At 36.9% G+C, this 25,023-nt stretch overlaps 1 protein-coding gene across 1 annotated transcript in view; it reads right to left on the bottom strand.

Annotated features, from left to right (window-relative positions):
- Nucleotides 1–24,380, bottom strand: part of CFAP54 (cilia and flagella associated protein 54) — a 101,191-nt gene extending 76,811 nt beyond the window's left edge. The window contains exons 1-13 of the mRNA XM_065741241.1: nucleotides 24,190–24,380; nucleotides 17,456–17,561; nucleotides 13,021–13,167; nucleotides 11,830–12,001; nucleotides 10,027–10,085; nucleotides 8,255–8,398; nucleotides 7,770–7,880; nucleotides 7,576–7,677; nucleotides 4,291–4,489; nucleotides 3,778–3,870; nucleotides 2,595–2,707; nucleotides 2,314–2,482; nucleotides 1,619–1,701 (exon numbers count right to left, since the gene is read on the bottom strand). Of these exons, the coding sequence (XP_065597313.1) occupies nucleotides 1,619–1,701; nucleotides 2,314–2,482; nucleotides 2,595–2,707; nucleotides 3,778–3,870; nucleotides 4,291–4,489; nucleotides 7,576–7,677; nucleotides 7,770–7,880; nucleotides 8,255–8,398; nucleotides 10,027–10,085; nucleotides 11,830–12,001; nucleotides 13,021–13,167; nucleotides 17,456–17,561; nucleotides 24,190–24,380 (1,689 nt within the window). The remainder of the gene's footprint in view (nucleotides 1–1,618; nucleotides 1,702–2,313; nucleotides 2,483–2,594; nucleotides 2,708–3,777; nucleotides 3,871–4,290; nucleotides 4,490–7,575; nucleotides 7,678–7,769; nucleotides 7,881–8,254; nucleotides 8,399–10,026; nucleotides 10,086–11,829; nucleotides 12,002–13,020; nucleotides 13,168–17,455; nucleotides 17,562–24,189) is intronic.
- Between the last annotated feature and the right edge of the window lie 643 nt (nucleotides 24,381–25,023).

Here is a 25,023-nt window from a genome sequence, read left to right as displayed (position 1 = left end):
CAAATTAGCTGTCACTAAAATGTTATAATAGTCAATAAATTTTGTGAAATCTGTAACACAATTTAACTGTTACATCATCATTTTTTTAATTGGAGTATTTAAATATTTGCAGAAGGTCAAAATCAATAGGTTTTATTTTGTATTGCCAGAGTACTTCCACAGGTTGCTGGTTCACCGAATTGAACACTGAAGAATAACTTAACTGGGAAAAAAAAAGGTTGCAGTGGAACAGCTGATAGAAATGTTAAAAAAAATCTACATTTTATGAAGAGAATAATTAACAAATTCAAAACTGCATTCAGTTAACCTTCTAAATGACACAGTTAATAAGGCAAAAGAGTCTGTCTAAACACCTAAGTAGTGATTAAGGACCACTACATTAAGTACAAATTCACTGTAATTTATACCAGTTTTGAACTACTACCAAGTAGATGAAACTTAAGCCCACTATTTGCACAGTATCTGTGTACTTCTGTGTACATCAGCATAAGATTTCAGGGTTGCTAGTATTGGGAACTAATGAAAAAATCTGTAAAAGTAGTAAATGAAAACCCTTTTGCCACTTGCTATGTGCCAGTAAGGTTGGCTCATCTATATATCACATAACTACACAATCAGAGGATCCTCCGCTGTTAAAGGGACAATTTTTCTTCTGTCCATCAAGGAGATAAGATACAGAGATTTGTAGAAAGGTGTAGAAGAACCAGAAGTGTTTAAATTCAGGAGATTCTATAATAGTGATCAGGGAGAAAATAAGACAAAATACACTATCTAAAGGTACAATTCACCTCATAGGCAAGATATTTTGACTGAAAGTAGCATTATAAATCTTAAAAAAAATGTGTGTGGTCCAGTTACACTCAAATTGGAGTAGTATTCAAATAGAACTAGAATTAATTTTGCACTGAAGACATGCCACTAGCATAAAAGATTTTTTCCAAGTATATTTTTTAATCTTTGGGAAAACAAATCTAGTTTAAATGCTAGTGTAGAGCATTCACTGTAATCTTTTCTTTTATATTTATTTTAAACACAGTACTACATTAAGGAAAACTTCAGTTTGATCAAGTAAGCTACAAGTTGTTATTCTAGGAATTAACTTTTAGATGTAATGTGGCATTATTCTATAGTAGAGCTTTCAGTATAAGAAAGTCCCACTCATCTTGTTTTTGCTGATGCTTATTCTTCATCTGCAATGAGAATTTACCTCAGACTACAGGCATATTGCTGCTATAAATGTATTTTCATTCCCCAGGGTCATTGTTCTCTTTTGTAAAAATACTGCAGGAATGCTTCCTACAGCTGAATGTACTCACTCACCTACATCAAATATACTATAAGAAATATTCTCTCTGCTTGATAGGTAGAAATATGCAAGTAGTCTTATGGTTTTTCAAATTGATTTAATATCTGTTAAATTTTTGTAGCCTGATTATATTTAATAATAAACTTTAAAAAAAATCACAGTAGATTACATTTTAGATATGGGGTTTTTTTCATTTTTGCAATTTCATTTTTATAGTTTGTTAATGTCCCTGATTCCCTTCATCTTAAATTATATATATTCATTAGAGATTAAGTGATTAATTAATAAGATACACCTCTTATCTAGATATACCTGCTTAGATGTGGAGACACAGGAAAAAACTGTTGTTGCCAAAATGAGAAGATCATGAGAAGGTTCTCCATACTTCAAGGAATCTGCTACAGTGTTTATATAAAGGAGAGAAGAGGAAAGGCAAGACATTATTTCTGGTTACAAATCTACATTTGAAAACATTTGGGTGAATCAACTTACAAAGTTAGACCACATTATCTGCTTGGTATAAGAAAAATGCAAAGAGTACAGATATTCCTAAGTTAATTCACTTGCTGTGAAAAAAAAAAGTTACTTTTGCGAATAGAAAACTTTTAGGATTTTGCATTTTTTCAGAATTTTATAATTAATCACTTTAACATGCTTCAATGGCAAGAATTTCTAAATAAATAAAAAAAATAGAAGAATAGGCATAAGAAAGTCTGCTTCTTGTTTTTTTCTGAAAACCTGTTTGAAAATATTCAATTCAGTTTACATTTCTACATGTAATAAGATACCTAAACAGAGGTCTGGTCGTTTTACATATGGGAATCACCATGAAGTCAGATTTTGGCAAATTTCAACTGGACAAAAATTAGTGGGTGGCAAGTGATCAATCATTACTTTTTCCACAGAGTGCTGCAAGCAACATATTACACAGTTTTTAATCAATAAACAATATTTCTTGATGCAAAAGTATTTGAAATGCAAGCAGAGTTATAACCAAAAACACTCACTTCTGACTGTACTCTTCTTATCAGACACAGAAGGCATATTATCTCCCCCAGTATTATTTTCACTAACAGAAAAACCATGCCTGGATTTTCTTGAAAATAGTAAAGGCTGCATCAAGATAAGAAGTTTGAGTTCCATTTCTGCTTTCTTCCACCTCGGGTCATTCTGAGCCTAATTGACAGAAGCAATAAAAATTTGTCTGAAAATTTGCAATATTGAATACTGTTCCTCAGCTTCACAGGAAAAGACTACATAAAGAATGTCTACATAGCAACTTGGTTACCTGAAGAAAATTAGTTACAAATACAATAGCAGAATCAAACACATCCCACTCTTCATAGTGGAAAGCTAATTTTACAAACTTCACAGCAGCCTCTCCAGACACCTTCTTTTCTCCTATAATGATGACAAAACATATATTTAATATTTTACACATATATTCAAAAGTTTAATTTAAGCAATAATTTGGGTGCTTATAAATACTAAGGTAAAATTCTGTCTTTGCACATTCAGCATAATCTTGAGGGATTTCTTAACAACTCTACATTACAATGAATAGCTTCATCATTTTGCCATAATGCCTATATTTGCATGCTACTATAATGATGTATCTGCAGTGCTATGTTTCAGTGTAAAGCGGCTGTACTCATTGATATTGATTTGCCTGTGTAGAAGGCATCAAGGATTTAGTCCCTTCTGCTGCAGAAAGAGCTTCAATCTGGATAATGTTCCCACAGTAAACCTTCTCACCAGCAATTTAGTTTAAAAAAAAAACAAATAGAAACACTAACTGAACATTTTTCATTGCTGTGTCAGAAAACATGTAATGTACACAGAGCCTATTTTCTCACTCTTCAAGTTTATCCAAAGTACAGACCAGTGTGAAAGGCATTTCCTGATCCCGGGTACTCTAACCAAGCATCTTATAGCTAGTTATCTTCAGCAGTGTTACACAATCTTAAGAAAGTGTCACAGTCGTTGTATCACCTGCGCACATGGACACCCAGCAAAAAGATATAGACTTAGAAAAAGAGAGTTGTTATGTTCTAAAGCAGAACAGTGATCTGCTCAACGTTCTCAAGGAGCTTATGGCAGTCCTACTGTTACTGCATCTCACTTCTCTTTCACAAGAATGAACCAGGACATCACTACAAAGGTTGGCCTCTTAAATGACTTAGGGACATCAACATATCTGAACAGGATGTCGTTATCACAGTGTCCGTATATTTCCATATGAAAATTAGATTGTATTTTTTTCAAGGAAATTGTAATAATTTCTGTACATAATTCAATTTTAATGACATACAGATAGATAGAGATAGATAGATAAAAGTCACTTGAAGAGGACAGTGTTTTGCAGTACCTTTATGCACGTAAGTGCAACTAATATGAAAATGAATTCTGCTCACCAACCATGAGTACAACTTCTGGGTACAGCATTCTTCCAAAATTCAAAGCCAGTTTACCTGTTAGTATCAATTGCAGAAGAGTTGATGATGCATTAATTATACCAAATTCATTGGTGCAATCTCCTTGAACATCAGTACTGCTCACTCCACCTTTAAAACAAACATCACATAACTTTATATTGTAGTTGACTTGCTATACGCCAATTAGTCCATAGTCATAAAGTAAATATGATTCTGAAGCACATTTAGTTTCTCTAGATTATTTTATTAACAGAATATCTGTATACCTAGAGCTATATTCAGTCTATAGCATAGTGAAGATGGTTTGGAAGGAATTACTGAGTCCAAAGATTTTCTCAAGTTTTAAATCTAACCTTGAATGAACTTAAAAGTAAAAAAACATGAATCACTGCAGTGGGTTGACCTTGGCTGTCTGTCAGAGTGCCACCCATTTCCTCTCCTCGTTAAAACGCATGCCTTCAGGCAAGCTTTTTATTTCATAGAAAGGAGAAAAATAAGAAGATAGGTCTGTGAACTTACCAACACTTTTTTGGTTTGTTATGCTGTTACCTGAGATGATTCCCAGGCCTGAAAAAAAAAGCTCTGAAATCACATCACGAATTTCAGGTTCATCAGGAACAGGTGGAGTAGGGTGCAGAACACGTCTACTGCTATCTGACAGAGCTTCCAGGATGGCAAGGAATTGAGCTGCAGTACTATCGAACATTCCCATCAACAGCTCTTCAGTAGTGGTGCGAGGCCATGGCAACTGAGTAAGAAAAAAGTAATGTAAACCTTGTAATATATAAAATCAGTCACAAAAAAGGAAGACTTCTTTCAAAAGTTATCTTTCAGAAGGAAAGAGCATGTTTAAAACAGTAAAAAAAATATATTGTAAAATACATTGCTTTTATGAACTTTGTGTTTCAGTCATAGCAAAGCCTCATACTTAAGTACAGTACTTAAGTTCCATAATTTCTTTGCAACCACATGGTTGCTCCATGCTATTTCACTTAGAAAACACTGGAGTAAAAATTATGAGTGAAAGAGGTCACGTAGTACAAAGCCACCCAGATCTCTCCTTGCAGTGATACAAACTTGACCACCACAAACCAAGTTCTACTTACTTCACAAAAAAAAATATCCAAGAAAGATTAGGATGTTCTGCAATGCAGATAAAGCATTATCTTCACTGACTCACACATTCTCAAGCAGCATAACATAAAATGCAGTGCAGAACACAAAAATATATTTTCACTATTAATAATTAGGAAATTAGAGATTTATACAAGAGCATAATTTAAAATCTTATTTCAGCATTCCTTCTACATGATTTTTATTAACCAAACTGCAACCAGACACAAAGTAAATCAGAAACACAGTACTTGAAAATGTTGCTTGTTATTCCAGCAACATTTCAGTTCTATTTATTCGGCACTTCCCTGCATAAAAACAGATTAGAATGGCTTCTAGGTACATTTAACTTGACAAAAACTTGAATTTCCTTCTCACTTTGCTACATTAGAATCTTATATTTTTGCTTCCAAACAAAAACTTAAAGACAAGCTGAGAGGTAGCCCGTTCTGTATGTTCAGCACTGCTGAAGTCACATATGAATTATTACATCCAGTTCTGGGCTCCCATGTACTGGAAAGACATGGACACACTGCAGAGAGTCCAACAAGGGGCCACCAAGATGATGGATCACCTCTTCTACGAGGAAAGGCTGAGAGCTGTGACTATTCATCCTGAAGAAGAGAAGGGTCAAGGGGATCTTATCGGTGTCTATAAATATCCAAAGGGAGGGTGCAAAGAAGATGGAGCCACGCTCTGATCTGTGGTGCCCTGTAACAAAACAAGATGCAGTGGGCACAGACTGGAACACAGGAGGTTCCATCTGGATATCAGGAAATACTTTCTGAACGAGAGAGGCACCAGCACAGGCTGACCAGGGAGTCTGTGGAATCTCTCGTTGGGGACCTTCAGAAGCCACCCAGACATGGGCCTGGGCATCCTGCTCTGGGGCTGCCAATGCTTGAACAGTGAGTTAAACAGATGACCTCCAAAAGTCAGCCTCAGCCATTCTGGGATTCTGACATTCTCCTAAAAAAAATAACTCAAAATTTCAACATTTCTGTTTTTTGTTTGTTTTCTCCCCTAAATCTTTATAACAGTATTTGAAACAAGCTATGCAAAAACTACATGAGTTGTGCTAAATACAACAGCACAATATATTGAATATCTGTCAATTCATTTTTATCAGCTCCATCTAGGAATCAGATCTATGCAAGCAGAAAGCAATATATTTCACATATACTCTAGGGTAGGCTAATCTCAAACTGTAGATTTCATTTAAATTATTTTGCTAAAACACAGAGCAAAACTGTAAGTAATCTACTGGTAATAGAATTTCACATAACCATTGCTCTTTCATGTTTAGAAAACAAGCATTGCATTGGTGGAAAAGAACCTTAAAAGTGAAAACAAAATGAAATGAGAAACAGACTAGTCAAATCTATTTATTTTCATTTAAGTGTAAAAATAATTTGCACTGCACATTCTAGAAGGAAGAGAGCTAATATTTTGCTAATTCGAGAATTATGTGTTTTATAACATGCTGGAATGAGCTCTAAATGTGACTATTCTGTTATAGTATCCTTGTAAATAAACTATAAATAAGAAAGGAAATTGTTTTTAAAGTCAGAACATCAAAAATGTCCTACATTTTCACATTTACTTGACACAGTACACCTACAAATTATTCTCAAATAAGTATAGAAGAGTGCTTTCAGATTTTACAACACTTAAATCTTCTAAAACTACTAAACACATGAAGAAACATATGAAAATTCATTATTACTGCTTCTTGCATGAAATCTGTCAGAGAACATTTTAGAAGGAAAAGAATTTTGATGGAGGAAATGTAAAATCTGTAACAATTTTGTTAACATTAGGTATTCAATCAGAAACTGCAGAACAAAATCAATTACTGAAGATTCTTACAGCATACAGAGATCAGACAGATGAGGTTTCTACTATATGACAGACGCAGCAACATAGTGAATGCCTGATGAACAAAAAATGAGAGTACACCAAGTTCCTAATATCCTGATTGTTGAGCAAAACTTTTAAATGATCACCATTCAGTAGTACTTAAGTCATCTAGAATCAGTTGACCTTGAGAAAGTTAACCAGCAGCTTCATACAGGCAAACCACACATACTTAAACATATTGAGGTCTGGGCCTTATCTTGAATAACAGGAAATTTCTACTAAGTAAAGTTTGGGACAAAATGATAGTGCTGTCCACACAGCAATTCAATATCAATTGTGATTCAAGTCAATAATTCAAAACTGAGGTATCAAACAATCTTCTATGAAGCTTAAATGAATAAGTTATGTAAAAGAAGTGTTCAACATAATCAAATTGCATCTGTAATATATCAATATAACATCATAATTTTATCATTAACCATTAGCAGCATCAATTGAGCAATTTCAGTTACTTCTGATCAGCCCAATACCAACAGAATTTTATTTTAATGAAACAGAGGAACAATACAGTCACATACCAAAACACAATCTTAATTTTTAATAATTCTATAATGCCAGTGCATTATCTACCTTATGACACTGGCCATAAAGAACACAAAGAAAGAATTGTATTCAGGGGAATCTGTTTTCTCTCGTTTCAAGTTTATTCTGCATCTTAACAATAAATTGCATTAATTACAAAACTGAAGGACTAATACTTTCTCTTGGTAAATAGCACCATATGCATTAAGCAGAATTACATTTCATATTCCTCACCTGCAAAGAAGCAAGGAGAAGGATTATACAAAATGTTAAACTTACATTTTGTGCTTCTTTCAGGTTAACTTTTAACTTAGGTCGATAATAGCTTTTTGGCTTTCTTCTGGATTCATATACTGCTCTTTTGAAAATCATTACTGACATCTAGCAAAATAAAAACAAGTAACTATGTTATATGCACTGCACAAAGATTGTTTAGCTACTGTAGCTGTTAATAATTACTTGCAGAATTGTACCTTTATAGTGGCCTCTCTAAAAATATTTCTTGTTTCTGAATTCTGTAAAGAATTGATATCTTCTAATTGCTTCAGTTCATCAATTTGAATCAAACCACGGCGAGCAAATACCTGTACAAAGTATAAGAAATAAAACTTACTAAATTGTCCTCTTGTTTGCAGGTACATAATTTTAAAGTCAAATCATTCTTGAAATCAGGAAAAAGCAAAGGATTTCAATGAAAGCCAATTGAAAAGAAGAAGAAAACTTTTGCAAAATGTATTTTGTACATCTACATTGAGATTTGAACTACATAATGCTAGAAATTTGTAACTATTATTAGAATGCAAAGTACTAATATAATTAGAAGTCAAAACACATTTCCACATTGTAGTCAAATTTTGGAATACAGGAAGAATTCTAAATGCATACAATGTGATAAGCAGGCATATTTTAAAAGATATTTGCATCTGAAATTATTGCTACATATGATAAATCAAGATACCTCTCCATGAATGCCAGCTTGACAATCAAAATAACACTGAGAAACTGCAGTATATAGAGTGGCTCTCCATGTCAAATAATCTACAGATGAGAGCGGAATGGATAACTCCATACATATACTGGCCCACAGTAGGTATTCCAGCACCTGTAATGAAGAAATCTGGTTTCAAACTGAATGTATATTGCACTGTATCAATATACTTTCCATTAGGTAAGGAGACTTCTCCTGGTAGGAAAAATTCAAAGAGGGAAAAAAGGCACAGAATTTAAATTAACATATTCTGTTGACTACAAAGTAATCTTCCTGCTTATTATTGCTTTTCCATCTGAAGCTATGGGCATTATATGTTAAACTCTGAGTTACTTCAGCCATTTGAGTTCACTGTACAATTGCCACCAGACAATGGTCCTGCTCTTCTCTCTCATCTACTCTTATTATTAGTTCTTTCTCTCATTTCTGATCTCCTTTAACTGATTTTTTTTTTCTTAAGTTACATTCCAACTAGATCAGCAAGCTGACTTAGGACACAATGGAGTCTGTCTTCTTTGGTGACAGCCTGCAAGGAGAACAATTTATAACCACAGAACTACATTAGCAGCTCTTAATTTTAAGTCATATCTGTCTCTCCTAACATAGCCATCACAGCAATCTTTTTCTTTGAAGAATTAACCCTACTATACTGGCTAAACTATATCCTCCCTTCCATTCTCTTTAGCATAGGGCTCCACAAAGCACACTAAATACATACAACTTCAGTCCCAAACTAAATCAATTTACAGATATTTAAAAGATGAGGGCTTATTATGTTGGGCTGTTACATCAAAGGCAGATGGTAGTACCGCAGTAGACCACCAATATAGTTATTCTCTGCTGCTGAACAACAGATGGCAGCAGAGGGGGAGTCTGACAGGGAAATGAGTGTGAAGCAAAGGTACGGAACTGAACTCTTCCATGGGGAAAAAATTGTGGCCCTTGATATTCATTAACATTTATGGAGACCAAACAGTGGATGCAAGCACAGTAAGGTGCATTTCAGCAGTGGCAACAGCAACGGGAAAGACAAACCACACTCCAGGCAGTCATGCAGATTTTTAGCGCAACATGAATGTTCATCCCTGGTTAAAACATACAGCTAGTGCTGGTGACAGAGTTGAAAAATAGTGCTCTGTGGCTGAGAATTTGCTCTGTCAAAGAGCATTATTGTGCTCTCCACAGCTAGTACAGTTTCCACAGAAATAAGAGAGGTTACTTCTAGGGCAATCTAAATAAACAAAAATAACACGAAACACAAACCATTACTTTCCCTAGCTCCTGTAAAATAAGAATAAAAGTTAGAGGTGAGTTTGCACCTCCTTTATTAGATATTCAATGAGAAAAATCTCGTTTGGTGAACAATTGATATAAGCAACAGATAAAAATAATCTATCCACCAGGTGTCAGTGTAGCTCCACTTTTGAAGAAAAAACAATTCAGGATCTTGATGGAGTTACTCAGACAAAAAAAAAACATCCAGAGCACACTACAGTTGTCAAACCTTCCAACCCAATGTCCAGAAAAACATCGAGCTGGGCACCATTCCACAGCTGAAGAGGTGCAGAAGCATCAAGGCACAAGCACTTTTAAATTGTCCATTCTGCCTCCTAGCGAGTTATTCTAATGCGACAAACACTGTACTGGCAATGACAATTAAATAAGTCAGGCTACAGTGCTAAGCAAGACACAGATACATTTTCCAACCTTCTGTGCATTTTTCAAACGTTTATTTTCCATACCTTAGCAGACTGTCCTATCATCATCAGATGTCTGCATATGGTGTAAATATTAACTGTACCTGTAAAAACAAAGTAAAAAAAAAAGGTAAGTTCCGTATTCCTAGGTGAAATACATTACATTAACCAACTGGAAGTTCTTAATTTCTGAGTTAGTATTTCCAAAGGATGGGAAAAAAATTAATATTTCTTTACTTTTAAGTTAGAGAAGATGAAACCACCACATTCTTGAGCAATATTAAAAGTAACTATACAATAAAGTAGCACCATAAAAGAAATAAATACAAAAATTTACAACACTGATTTCTTCATTAAATGAACTGATAAAAATTGTTTTTCTCTCTATGCCTAGATGTCAGCCTATTTCAAAAAAAAGAATATTACTTCTCCTCACATATTAACTCACAGGAATCTTTTAGTTTGCCACAGCACTGTCCTGGCAGACAGCAACACTATTCAGTATGATATTCACCTTAAGTGAAATGAAGCAAACCGACTCTGAACAGAATTCTCAAAACCAAAGTCACTTATGAATAAAATCCTGTCCAAAAAAAAATTAATTTAGGCTATTCCACGAAACTGCTTTTCCAATTAAGAAAAAAGTCCTAGAAGTATAAAAGACTGCAGTTCTTAGGGAAAAATCTCATCTTCTGTCTGTGTGACTACTCAGAAAGGGACACCTGTGGCAACCAGAGGCATCACAACAACTGTAGTAGCTTGAGGGGTGTTATCATCAGAATAAGCAAGAATTTAGCAGGCACTAGTAGGATTTATTTTTTTATTCAGTCAAATATAAGAAGATTGAATCTGTTGCCAGAAATTGCAGGAAAGTGCTTGGGAAAATAATTAAAAAATAAAAAAAGACTTACTACCTAACATTAATTTCTATTCAGAGGAAACAATTTATTATCATTTAGTATTGAGATTTGTAGTTGAACTTAAGAATGCCAGGTGAATTAAATTTTATTTATCCTCATAACAAACCAAACAAAATCACATTGCACATAGGATGAAGGTAATGAGTTCCAGGAAAATACACATAAGAATTTCAACTGTTCATTGCTCAGGTAACTTAAATATCAGCATTTTTGAAAAGTTAAACTAAAATTAAGTGATATACTCAATTTATATTACAACGATTATAACAGAACAATATGATAGTTCAAAGTTTTAACTAAATAGCATGATCTTTTAAAGTATACTTTGGTAGTCTTCTTGAAGTCTTGATACTCTACTGTGTGTTTAGTCCACAGATGCTCCATTTTTGCCTCAAAATCATCTTAATTCAAGTACATTTTCATATTAAGTTCTTATACAGATATATTCAAATTCACAAGTGTAGTAATGTGTGGTATTTTTTAGAGGAGTTATTAACTGCAACCTTGAATATTTTTTTAAGTAATACAACAATCCCATGCCACGGAGAGAATCATTTTTTTTATTCTTTCACCTGCAATTCCCTTTTCTAAAGGGAAAAAAAATCTACAAAACACTTGTACTGATGATAATAAGTCAGACAAGCTTTTTTTAATCAGTTTCAAAAAGAAAAATACTGATTATATTCTCTCAGATTGCATTTCATTAATACAGCTATGATGAAAGAGCTATTACTTTTATGACTGTCCATTTGATACAAAGCACACTACGGAAGCTTACAATTCTGTTACTTTAGAATAAAAAGCATTTTTAAAAATATACTGCTGCAAGTAAAAGCTGACTAGAGATTTATTCTTCACCCCTATGTTGACCTTAAAGTCTAAGATGACTTGCTTAGCAAAGAAACGCAAATGGAAAGCCTTAAGGTACCATTGTAGATAAGCCAACACAAATTCTGCTGAGGTAGAGCCACTTGCATGGTGAGTCGTATTGAGGACAAGACTTTGAAACAAGTTTGCAGGGACTCCTGTTTCTGAAGATTTCTGTCACTGATACAAACCATCCGATAAATGCAAACATTCCTCTCTTGCAAAGCATGGAACTAAAACACAGAAACATATGCAAAATAAATATGCACATATTTAAAACAGACACATTTTTAACATCAATAAAATGTTGAGCATGAAAAGATCAAATATGCACATACACAAAAAACCAGCATGATATTTAAATGAGAATTAGACCACAGAGAAAGAGCCAAAGCTACTAGACTGTATCAGTTTCTACCATACCACATGGTGAAAACACACCTAATATGTGAGCTGTTTAAATAGTTGAAGGGAGAAACATTAAGACATTAAACCATACTCAAAAGATGGTGATTTAATTCATCCAACTTGGCCTTCAATACCTCCATGGACTGGGCATCTACAGCTTCCCTGGCACTGCTTAAGATAAAAATCCAGGTTGTTTTAAGCACTCCCCTTGTACAAACTGGAACATTTTCTGCTTGGATAACAAACAGCAGACACCTATCCTTCAAAAGGAAATTAATACAAAAGAGTGTCAATATACTCTTGAGGTCATTTAGCTCCCCAAGAGCTTGGAGCACTTAAAAAAAACTCTTTTTTTTTTCCTCCATACTGAGAAAATTATCTAGTGACTGTAATGCACCATTCTATACTGCTGTCAGGAGTATTATGATAAAAGTTACAGTATGATGTTTCAATTCTCCTGCATTCTGAGAACTTCTCAGATCACACCATATGGAAATTTCTACAACAACTGAATGACAGTTATCAGCTTTGGCCCATACCCTGATTCTGACAGTGGTTAATAGCAACTACCTCAGAAGAAAGCCTGCTCAGAGAAAATTGCCTTTTTAATGTTGACAGGGTGGCTTATGCCAAAAAAGTATAAACATTCGAACCACCCTGGAAATGTACACTACTTCAGATGTTTATGTTACACACGTGACAATTCCCTGTGTAACCTGTATAGGCAAGGTATAAGAGATGCACTACTATTAATGCTTATTAATAAGAAGCACGTCTGTAGGTGATAAAACACACTATTTTGTAACTGTGAATGTCTTCGACAAAAAAGTCATCATCATCCTACCGTAAGAGATGCACTTTTGTCTTTGAAACCATCTGGAAAAAAGGTGGTTTTAAATTGGTTTTCATCATCTGTGATATCATCAGGGTTTACAGAAAGGAACTGCTGAAGGTATCTTCCATAGCACTGCAGAAGTGCCAACTTATACTCCTGAAAAAAAAGAATACTTTTATAGATTGCATGTTACATCTGATTTTTATGAATTGCATTATTTTATTACATTTACATAAGAAGTATCAACACAAAAGATCAGCTGAAAGTAAAACAACAAAGTCCCACAGAACCATTCATCAATATTGTCCCTACCTACAGCACGGGGGTTGGAACTAGATGATCTTCAAGATCCCTTCCAACCCAAACCATTCTATGATTCTACAATTATCTCAAATCTGAAAACCCTAAGCATACAAAGGCATAAAATGCTTAAAAGGCATACAAATGCTTAAAAGAACAGCTCAAGATGAAGGACTTTATTAATTTTAGTCATAAATATGTATAGTACTGTAACATGATAGAAAGCACAGCAACGAGAGCAGAGTCCTGTGCCGCAGGAAATGAAGACTTACTCAAATGCAACAGCAGTAGGCACAGGGGAAAAAAAAAAAAAAGGAAGTTTCTTTTCACCCTCAGAAGGCCTCAGGTACACAAGGGTCACTAACAAAAGACACTTTTGCCTCCACTGCCATCTCTTAAATGAGGTTCTGGGTTGGGGTGGATCCTGGCTCCACCCCTTCCAGTCACTCAGGTGCACTGCACGCACCTGAGCTCCTCTGGGTTGGCTCTGCCTTCCTGCCAGGTGCTCAACTGCTGGTTCAAGCCCTGACTTAGCATCTCTGCTACAGTATGATGAATCAGTGAACAAGTGTAATGTATGATCTTGGGCTAATATCAAAATAACAAAATCAAAGTCAAAATCAAACAAAATTCCTGGAATATCCTGCTGCTTGTGAACAGTAGTGACAATGGTACTACACTTTTGAGGAATTTCATAAAGCAGAACTCTATAAACAATATGCAGATATCATCACTTGTCTCCCCCTTTTACCTAATGTCAAAGCTCATCTTTTTATGCAGATAAGAAGAGCGACTTAATATTTGAACTGAAATACTTTCAAATAAGATGCAGGATAAGAAGAACATAACCATTGAATTCTGGAATTACATAATGCCAGGAGGTCAGCATTAATAGACCAGAAGTCATGCTGACACTTCAAGAACTGCTAAGAAACAGGATGCTGATCTCAGTGTCATGCAGCGCTCAGCTCCCCCAGCAGCCCTCTGATCCATTCTAACATCATAGTGAGACAGTGAGCTCTGACTCAGCTGCCCAAGTACCACTTACTGAATCACCTCTGTCACTTCCTAAAGCAAAGGCTATTTGGAGGTTTCGCTACCAACTTCACTAATGCTATACCACACAGACACCGATCTTGATAAATTCTAGAAGGCACAAAAATAGCTAATTTGCATTTGTAGAATATGGTCCTATGATGTTTAATCACAGAAAATCCAAAAGTATTTCCATATAAATATTGTTTTCTGTTCATATACCCACCACCACAGTAACACTTCCCCCGGATTTCTTAATGTCTAAGGAATCTTACATGACATTATTGTATGAAAGGAGTGGTGATGGACAAACTTTTACTTTCCATGGACAGCTGTGCAATGATGCCAATGGATCAGAACCACGCATCAGCTAGCAACTAACAAGAAGTGATTCCTCCTCCCCCAGACACTTCAAAATACATTGTAAGACTGGGGTTATGAGACAGATAGAGGCAGAGGGAGGGGGAGATGAGTCAGTACTGATTAGTATGATGACTAACAGGTATCTAATTTCAATATATATAACCTAATGAATTTAGGTGTGTCCTAAAAGATGCATAGCAGAATAATAATAGAAAGGAAGTCTATGTGAGATAGCACTAAAATAAACAGCTGGAGGACAGAAAGTTAAGTTGGTGCTCAATCACCAATAACTCATTTTAAAAGACCGTGTACCATTAAGTATTACAGAACATAAAGGAGGATTAGATTTTAAATTAACCAGCAGCAGTTTCCAACTAAAAGTCAAGAGAGACCAAAAGAATGTTTCTTTTATGGAATAAAATCTACCCTGCTTATTATTACAGAACTTGCTGTTACACCGCAGTCTTCTTTCCCATAATGCACTGAAATTTGTAACTAATGCTCATGAAATGTTTTTCCCTCTTTTCTCCTGAGAAAAATATGGATACAATGAAAACCAAATTTGTAAAAATGTCAAAGAAACACTTAAAAATGGGAGTTCTGAGGACAGATCATTTCAAACTTTTAGACCATCCAGTAAGATTTTCTACAACACTGAATACTTCAAAGTAGAAAACCACATTATGACAGAGGAATGATCTGTAATCACTTACAGATTATTCTAGGCAATACTGGGCCATGTCAAGAAGCCCCTTGAACACAAGGCCCAAATCATCACATTTGAGTCATGCTATTGGAAGTCAATGCAAAACATAGAGGTAAAGTTTGATTTATTTGAAACAACTTCTTATTGAGTGCATTATGAGACTAACAGTTCCAAGCACTAAAATCATCACATAATATTAATACAGATTCCTAAGCCCAGAAGCTACTAAAGCTTAAAGAAAAGGTGAATACAAAGAAAACATGAATGGAATTTCCTAAGCAATGAAGGAGCTATTAACAAATGCACTTGTTAAAAAGCTTCCATGAGAATTTCTGTGAATATTTCTATACCAATAATATGAACCTAGATTTTCAGTTATAATAGTACCACAGTTACAAACTCTTCTATGTGCTTTCAACCTACCAGTGAGTGTTCAGCATTGCTAAAGTTCAGCTATATCTTGGTGTTCTCTATTTAGGAGGCAGGCCACTTCTATGCAATTCTTTAGGGCAATGAAGGATATATTAGACTTTGCAACATTTACATGATTCTCATACTTTTCTCCAGGTCTTCAGTAAGTAAAAACATATAAACACTATCCATAAATAACATAAGTTGCTTATGGAGTCCAGCAAGGATAAATGCTAAGAGTATAATAGGAGAACAGTTACAGGGGAAAAATTCCTCCAAACAAGTTAAAAAAAAATCCTCCAAATATTCCTCCAAGCAACTTTTCAAGAACTGAATCTTTATAAATCAACCAACTATTCTATAATCCTCTAGCATTTTTGCTGCACAATTGTATCACTCAGGACTATAGGTCACTCCTTATTACCAAAAGAATGTCATATATTTAGCTTTCAACTGCGTATCTCTGAGCTCTCTCTCCATCTTGCTTGGTAACTGCTACACTCAGAAGCCCCAGACTGCATGTCATGATACAAGTATCACTGAGGTAACAGTGTCTTGCCTTTGCAGGTAATTTGTTTTTTGTTTTGTTCTTTTTATTTTTTTTCCCCAGCAGACACAAAAGACAAATATTATAGAAGAACATAACATATTAAGAGCCTTATGGAGTCAGAGCAGTAGGTAACAGCCCAGTATACCAGCTCCAAGAGCAGTCAGTAACAAATGACTAGGTAAGAGCTACCATGTCCTAAAACATCCCCCACATGCTCTCAAAATCTTCAATAATCAACACATCACAGTGTGAACTTGTCTCATTTCCTCTTGAACTTATACAGACTTTCAGCACTCATACCATCCTGTGGCAAGAAACAAAATGGTTAAGTACGTATTCAGAGAAGATCCAGTCTGTTTTTGCTCTGAACTTGATAGCTACTAACTTTATTTAGTGTTTTAAACTGGAAGTGAATACAATCAGTCCCTATTCAGCTTCTTTCAGTCCTGAATTAAGAGACCAGCATCATACCCTGCTCAGTGATATCTACTCCTAGTCACATAGATTTGACTGACTTTTGTTCATTATGTGGAAGCTGTTTCATGTTTTTTGTTATCCTCATTACTCACTCTTCAGCCTTTTCTTGTTGCAATTTATCCATTTTGAGAAGATCAGAAGTGCATAGAGAATTCAAGATGCAAGAGCACCATTAACACCAGCACATACAGCTGTGCAATTGAAATCTGTGTTTTATTCTCTGTTCCCCTCCTGAAAATTCTTTACCTTCACTTTTGGTTAACTGAGCACTGAGTTGACATTTCTGTGTATCAAATCACACTACAAACAAACACTGTATAAGGATTTTAAGGTATTCAACTTTGAAAAAGCAGCAGGTGCATAGAAAAAGCAGGTATAGCAAATATATAAAAACTTTGGAGAGAATTTACAGTAATAATCAAAAGATACAAACTCCCTCCTCTCACTGGTATTATTTTGCAAAAGTTTTTGCAACTTCCTAAACAGTTTCCTATGAAATATTAAAAATTAAAGTAGTCGAACTGTCCCGCAAACCGGTGACACATAGAAACATAATGAAACAAAAATGGTGATCGAGCCTTTTCAGTTTTGATATGACTTACTTTAATTTGAACAAGGGAATCACCAACTTTCAGAAGTTTGTTGTTGTAATACCAGTCTGGCAGTCGAGGCTTGTATTTGATCCAAATATTAAACAGAGTATTTGCTCTAAAAAAAATGAAGAAAAAAAATTCCAGGTTAAACTGGCAGTAGAGCCATTGTAACAAGTAAACAAATCAAGAAAGCTTCAAATTGTGAAAACCTCTTTCTTCCACATGTATTTGAACCTCTTAATATTTCAAAATAAGTGATCATTAAAGCTAGATTTAACAAGCAGCCAAGGACATTTCTGGGTTTCATGTCTGTCAACAGTCTTTATTACACAGATTTTAAAAAAGGATGAACTGTCTCATACATACTTATTGAAGTGTCTTAATATCAATTCCTTCACATTGTTCAAACAGTCATAAGTGTAAAATCTGTCCCACTTTTCAGATAGAACTTGAAAAACTTTGAAGGAACTATTTGCTATTTTAAGGATTAACTCGATTCATTACAACTCAGAGCAATCGTTGCACAAGAAGCTACAGACACTAAGAACAGGAAAAAAAAAAGAAATCGAAATAACAATGCTCTTCCAGAAGCAGCAAACTTAAGAATTGTGAAATAAACTGTAAGAGTGTACCATGAATCACAAAAAGAGACCTATTAGAAAGCCTCTAGCACTGAACTGCATTTAGCATGAAAAGTTCTTGAATATTAAATCAAATAGAGTTATAATTCCTCTCAAATAGAGGAATAAAATTCCTTTCCAGGAAAGAAAAAGTAAATGACACATTTGTTAAAAAAGAAGTGATTTTATGTCTATAGCTCTTCTGTTGCCTGTCTGTTATTCTAGGAGATACTACTTGCAAAGCAGCCTACCTATCTTCCAGTAGAATCTGCACCATGATCTTCCGAGGCAGATAAGAGGTTCATCTGCCTGTAGTTCCCTGGGTCTTTCACTCTTTCTTAAAAAATGAGAGTAACATTTCCCTTTTTCAGTTCACCAGAGATTCTATCTGACAGTCACAACTTTTCAGATATGATGGAGAGAGAGTGGCTTGGCAACCACATCATCAGCCAGTTCCTTTCAGGAGCCTGAGATGCATGTTGTCTGATACCATAGACTTACACATTCAGGATCATGATGACCTTGCTCTGCTTTTGCAGTGGGAGGGATTTTGCTCCCAACTCCCACCTACAGATTTAGAGACATGAGAGGTGTGGGAAGCCTGACTGCAAGTGAAGACTGAGGCAAAGAACTTGTCGAGTACCTCAGCCTTCTCTATGTGTGTTGTAGCCAGTTCTCCCTTCTCATTTATCAGAGGGGATACACTCTCCTTTGCCTGTCTCTTCTGACCAACACATCTGAAGAATTTCTTCTTATTCTTTTCACATCCCTCACCAAGTTCAGTTCCTTCTGTACCTCAGCTATCCTGACCCTATCTCTACATGTACAGACAGCATCTCTGTATTCTTCCCAGACCACACGTTCTGCTTCCACTGCCTACATATTTCCCTCTTCTCTCTTAGTTTGTCCAACAGGTTCTTGCTCAGTCATGCTGGTTTCCTGCCTCCTCTGCTTGATTTCTTACACTGGAGGATAGAGAGCTCTTGTATACTCAGAAAGGTGTCCTTAAAAATCTGCCAGCTCTGTTTTGGTTCCTATGTCCCTAGAGAGAGTTTCCCAGGGGATTTCATCTAATAATTCTTTAAACAGCCTGAAGTCCACTTTCCAGAACTTTCAGTCAAGACTCCACTCTTTGCCAGGCTCATATTCCTTGAGATCACAAATTCAACCAGGGGATGGTTGCTACAGTCCAGACTGCCTCCAGTCTCAATCTCTTTAATGATCTCCTCTGCACTGGTGAGCACCAGGACCAGTAACACTTCACCTCTGGTTAGTCTATCCAATAGCTGAACCAGAAAGTTATCCTCAATGGACTCCAGGAGTCTCCTGGACCACATGCAGCTCACTGTGTTGTCCCTGTTGACTGCCTTGGATGTCTTAGGGCCTTTGTACTACTTTACCAACATAGATTTTTTAAAGAAATCTATATTCAAGTTAGAAAACAATAATTGATCAGACTTCTAATACGCACAGGGATTTTTTTCTGAAGAGAATCCTATTACAGAATTAACAGTATTGACAGTGTTCACAGTGCCAGGCGTCTCTTGCATTTAATCTCTTAACAAATCATTTCTACAAGAACCTCAGCAAAGCCTGCCATGTGAAACCACAACAGATAAATTATTCATAGGTAGCAATTTATAAGAAAGGGAAGCAACTGGAAAGAGAAGAATTATTGTTTGAAAATAACCTTCTAGCTGAATTTATGCATCTAAGCTTTGATGTTTTTGGCGTGAAATATCTCGACCTTTTCACTTGCCTAAGTTGGTGATGGTATGCTAGAATGCAAGACAACTTCTTCAGCTCTTTTCTGACATTCAGGAACTTCATTTTCAGTTTCCTAGACAGCTTTTCATTTTGTCTTATGATAAGACTTCCAGTAAAAGAAAGAAAAAAAACAACCAGAAACATCAATTTTCCCACACAGAAAGCTACAAGTGTGGGGTAAATAACTCCCAAGGATTGTACTTCACAAAGAAATAGTATAGATGATGGCATATTTTGAGTAGGTCTATATAGATAGTAGACAAATAATACAAAAGAGAAGATGGCTCATCTTCAGGATGACAAGGCTCACAGGGGACTCCACGTGCAAGGGATCTCCAAGAAGAGACCCTTTTCTGGTGGTGGTCAGCCCTTAAATGGGGTTTGGGAGAGGTGGAGCCAGGCTCCACCCCTTCCAATCACACAGGTATATCACCTTCACCTGTGGCCCCATGGCTGACTCAGCTCTCACCTCAGGTGACCAATCAGTGGTTCAGGCCGTGATTCAGCAGTTCCCATACATATAAGTCACCTTCACATTTCATGGTAAAACAGATGGCTGTATGAGCAACTTGTCAAAATGATCTCTACACCAAAAAATTACAGCACTTTTTTTTTTTTTCCTAAAAGTATCATCTGGCACAATTCTCAGTTCTTCAAAGTAAACAGCAAAGAAATAAATGGGACACTCTAGAGGTGTATCCTAAAGGGAAAATGCAGTAACAGCATAAACTAGGCCAAAAGCAACAACACGAATAAAATCTTCTTGCATCTTTCTTTAAAGAAAATCATATCCCAGTCTAGTAAAGAGCACCTTCAAAATGGAGACTGTATTTCTCCTGGTTCGTATGTAAGGAAATAAGAACCTGTGTGGCTATTGATCTCTTACACTGACAAAGGACTATCAGTCCAGTTAGTAGCAATAAATCTATAAAGAAGCTCCAAAGGAAGGAATCTATCAAGTTTCTGAGCATAGCCCCATGAACTATCAGGGAAAGAAGCTCAGGAAAAGATTCCTGAAACCTAGAGGTTTGATAGATACTACATGAAACTAATCGTCAGGCAGTCAAATAACTGATAGTAATGACTGTGGAAAAAGGCCTGGAAGGCAAGTTCGCAAACTCCTTTAAGACTAATCAGATGAATAACTCCCAGAGAAAGTCATCTTCATTTTTTATTGTTTTGAATGCTCTATTAATGAGTGAGATTATTCGTTGCAGCAGTAAACTAGTTAGAAATCTCACTAGACTGCCAATATCAGTGGGGAGATGAAGGTAAAAATCCACTACTATGTCATGACTAAGTAGAATTGAGCGCATGACACAGGAATGTTTCTCTTACACAGACAAAGGAGAGCAAGATGCTTTCCAAACAGCTAAAAAGTCTCTCTTTTAAACAGACTGTAGGACACCCGAATAACAAATTCAGCAGCAAGTGAATTCTCAGAAATGAGAATGAGAACATGGAGCTCAAAGGTGAAATTTCTTCATTTCCAGACACTCTGTGGATAATAAAAGTCTTTTCCTGAAAGGTCAATCCATAATATTTTGTACAGGGTAAGGCCCATGAGGATTTATTTCTGGGTGAAATGTCTTTACTATAATTAGTAAAGGGTTTTCTAATATAGATCAAAAAATGTCATACAGAATGAGGGTATATAAACTATACACTATGAAACAAAATCAATAGTTCACAGGAATTCTTTGATGCTCCCATTGCCCATAGCAATTAGTTTAAAAAGCTTCTCATTTACCTGATGGGAAAAAAAAAGAAGAATCTTTTTACTACTTCTTCCAGTGGAAAATATTCATAATTCCAGTACAAGGCATATATTCAGTATTTTTATCTCTTACACTGGAACATTGTAAGTGCCTAACTTATGGCCTTACTATTAGCTTATCAACATCAAAGGCTGACAACACTGGAACAATGAAGCTGACAGTCTTCTAAACTGTGCCATGTGGAAGCTCATTTTCTTGCTTCTCTAATGGGAAGCACTTTGATCACCAACCCAAGCCAAAAAACGTAGCTTGACAAATGACAAAGCAAGAGCCTTTAGAGCATTTAGGAAACCATCTGTAACAGCTATTACCTTCAGAAATTCGTACAAACAACTAAACTATGGCTAGTTTTGCAAGCAGCATGTACTCCAATTTTGAGCAATAAGAGGCAAAAGAAAAACAATGCAGAAATTTCACAGTCACAAACAAATACCTGTAACTTTGCGAGCTACCTGAGTGTGTGACCTAATTATCAGAATTACAGGCTTCTATCTCTGAAGTGCCTCTGTACATACAAAGAATATCAGAGCCATGGGGAGTTTGGTGTTGTGCAAGTTTCTCAATGCCTTGGAGTTCTGGCATGAAAAACTATCAGCAGCTTCTGGAAACAAACCCCAGGTAGTGCTAGTTCTCATCCTTATGATGAATGACACAGAATTCTTTAGACTGGGAAATGTTCTCAAATCAACTGAGCCAGCATGGACATAGGAAACATCTATAAAATACTGATTTTAAAAAGATAGAGCCTACTCACATCAAAATATTCCACAGGAGAAAGTAAAGAATGGCTTGGAGACACTGGACACGGAAATCAATTACTTGGCATTATATCTGCAAGCAAATATCAGATTCGGCATGCCCAACTCACAACCAGAAATTAAAATGGATGTGTTCATTATCAGCAGTTTTCTGCTGAATTGATGCCATGTGGAGTAGCTGAGTGGCACTCCTTCCTCTGAGGGGCCTGCAGGGGATACTTTCAAATTGAGAATCAGATCAGCTAAAGCAAAAAGCGGTCTGAAGCTGCAAATGAAAGGCTTAAAAATACCAAAGCACAGAAATCAGTTGCTGAAGCAATATAAAAAACACTAAAGACAAAAGCACAAAGACTCCTTTCTCTGTGACAGGCATAGGTATGGACCTAGGGATGAACATGCCACATAAACAAATTAGAAATCCAGAATATTTACAAAGGGAAGATCTCCAGTGTAGACAAATGATAGACTGACAAATTGGAGTAACACCTAAAATGTGTACAGCTCTTTAGAGACAGAACATTTGTGGACTGCATCTCAGAAAGTACCATGCAAAATATGTAAGGGTAGAAGATGCACATAGTGATAAGCTAACCACTTTGCAAGCTAACTGCTGTGCTCCTTTTGAGTGAAATTTTGATAACTTGAGAGATTTTCCTATTAATGTTAAAGATCTGTAAATTTAGAAAAGAACATTGTTCAGGTAATAACCGTAGAAAATCAAGAATTGGTTTAAAAGAGGCAGTTGAACATTTGTGTCATGATGTACTTAAATACAGTAGAAAGAGCTACACGGGAAATGCACAGTCTGCATAAGACATATTCATGAACTGTGAATCATCTTCTGATTTTAGTTGCTCTACATTAACTGCATTAGAAAATTTAGATTTATGCATACTCACAGATATGCATGCATGTGAGCAAACAAATAGGCACAAATACACTTGCCATATGCTCTGCCCACATTGATGGGTATAAAAATATATCTACACAGACACAGACACATGCACAGAAAGAGCTGTGTGGGCTGTCCTCATGTAGCCTTGCTACATGCACAGCACTCAAGGCATGCGCATGCCATCCACACCGTGCTTGCACCTGCAGCACTTGCTGGTGGGCACAGTGAGACAGGTTCCCTGATGAAAAGCTCCAACAGCTCTGTCACAGCCAACAGTGGCACTGCCAACAGCCACAGCACCTCATGTTTTCTTCCTACAGTGTTAAATGCTGGGAAGTGCAGAAACACAAGCTGATGTGTTTGAGAGAGGGGATTTTAAGTGAGAAAAGATAATTAGGGTATAACCTGCTGGAGAGGAGCTCTGCAGAGAAAGACTTAGGTGATCTGGTGGACAAGAGGTTGGCCACGATCCAGCAGTGTGCCCAGGTGGCCAGGAAGGTCAAGGGTATCTTGGGGTGTATTAAGAGAACGTCAAGGGAGGTGATCCTGCTCTCTCTGCCCTGGTGAGGCCACATATGGAGTGCTGCATCCAGTTCTGGGCTCCTCAGTTCAAGGCAGATACCTTCTTTCTAGAGGGAGTACAGCAAAGGGCTACGAAGATGAGGGGCTTGGACCATATCTCACAGGAGGAAAGGCTGAAAGATCTTATCGATGCTTATAAATATCTATAAAGCAAAAGACAAGCGGAGGAGGCCAGGTTCTTATTAAAAAATAAGATAATAAAGAGAAAAAAGGGGTCGAGCGGTTCGGCACGCCATTAGAGAAACCGGCAGAGAAGGGCCCCCTGCGTGTGGGTGCTATGTAAGGGGACCCAGGGAAGGGATGGGGGCAGGGATGAGGCTGGTGGGCGAGGACAGCCCCCTACCCGCGGCGGTGCAGCTCGTGCCGCTGCGGCTCGGCATCCCCCACGCCTCTCAGCCGCCTCAGGAAGCCCAGGACGTCCCGCAGCTCGGCCTCCAGGCTGTCCACCACCGGGTTGCCCGGCTCCACGGCCCCGAAGAAGGAAGCCGGCAGCGTCCTTGGGAGCGGGACGGGGAGCGGCGCGGGCTCCGCCATGCTCCTGACCGGCTGCCGAGGGGACGCGGCGGCGTTGCCGGGCAACGGCGGCGGGGTGATGGCGAGCCCCGGCGGTGAGCGGCGAGCACCGGCCTGCAGCTGGCCCTGGCTGCCATTTTGTGACGGGGAATGTCAAAGGATCGACGGGACGGGCTGGACAAAGAAGCTCCCGAATAAATGCATGCTGTAGCTCACAGTAAGAGAACAGTGCGGTGTCAGCATGCTGCGTGATGGGAACCAGGAAACACTGCATTTTGCAGGCCAGCAAAATGACATAGGAATCACTTAAATGCTACGAGCATGATTTTAGATTACATTATGACTAATGCTTCTGACTCATTTTACATACCGATTTCATGTTGTTAACCTTCTGAGAGTTCTGTGCTCCACTGTGTAAACATGGCACGGAGAAGATCATACCAGGAGCCATGAGAGGTTGCTTGTGTGCAGAATCATTCGGAAAACAATGGCTGTGCATTTAGGTAGGAGAGAGGGCTGAGCTCCTTGGATTTCTGTGGAGGAAGCAGAAAACAAAGCCCATCGTGAAAAGACAATGCATGAAGGCGCTGATGCTGGGATTTAAAAATCACTGGGTACAGGGACATAATTTTACAAGACAACTGAAAGTTGAGGACTTGTCTCG

The sequence above is a fragment of the Cyrtonyx montezumae genome, unplaced genomic scaffold, assembly GCF_038088225.1.
Source record: "Cyrtonyx montezumae isolate F1298 unplaced genomic scaffold, pur_monq_1.0 scaffold_3, whole genome shotgun sequence".
Taxonomy (NCBI): Eukaryota; Metazoa; Chordata; class Aves; order Galliformes; family Odontophoridae; genus Cyrtonyx; species Cyrtonyx montezumae.
The sequence above is the reverse complement of the archived record's forward strand: the minus strand, read 5'-3'. Positions and strand labels throughout refer to the sequence as shown.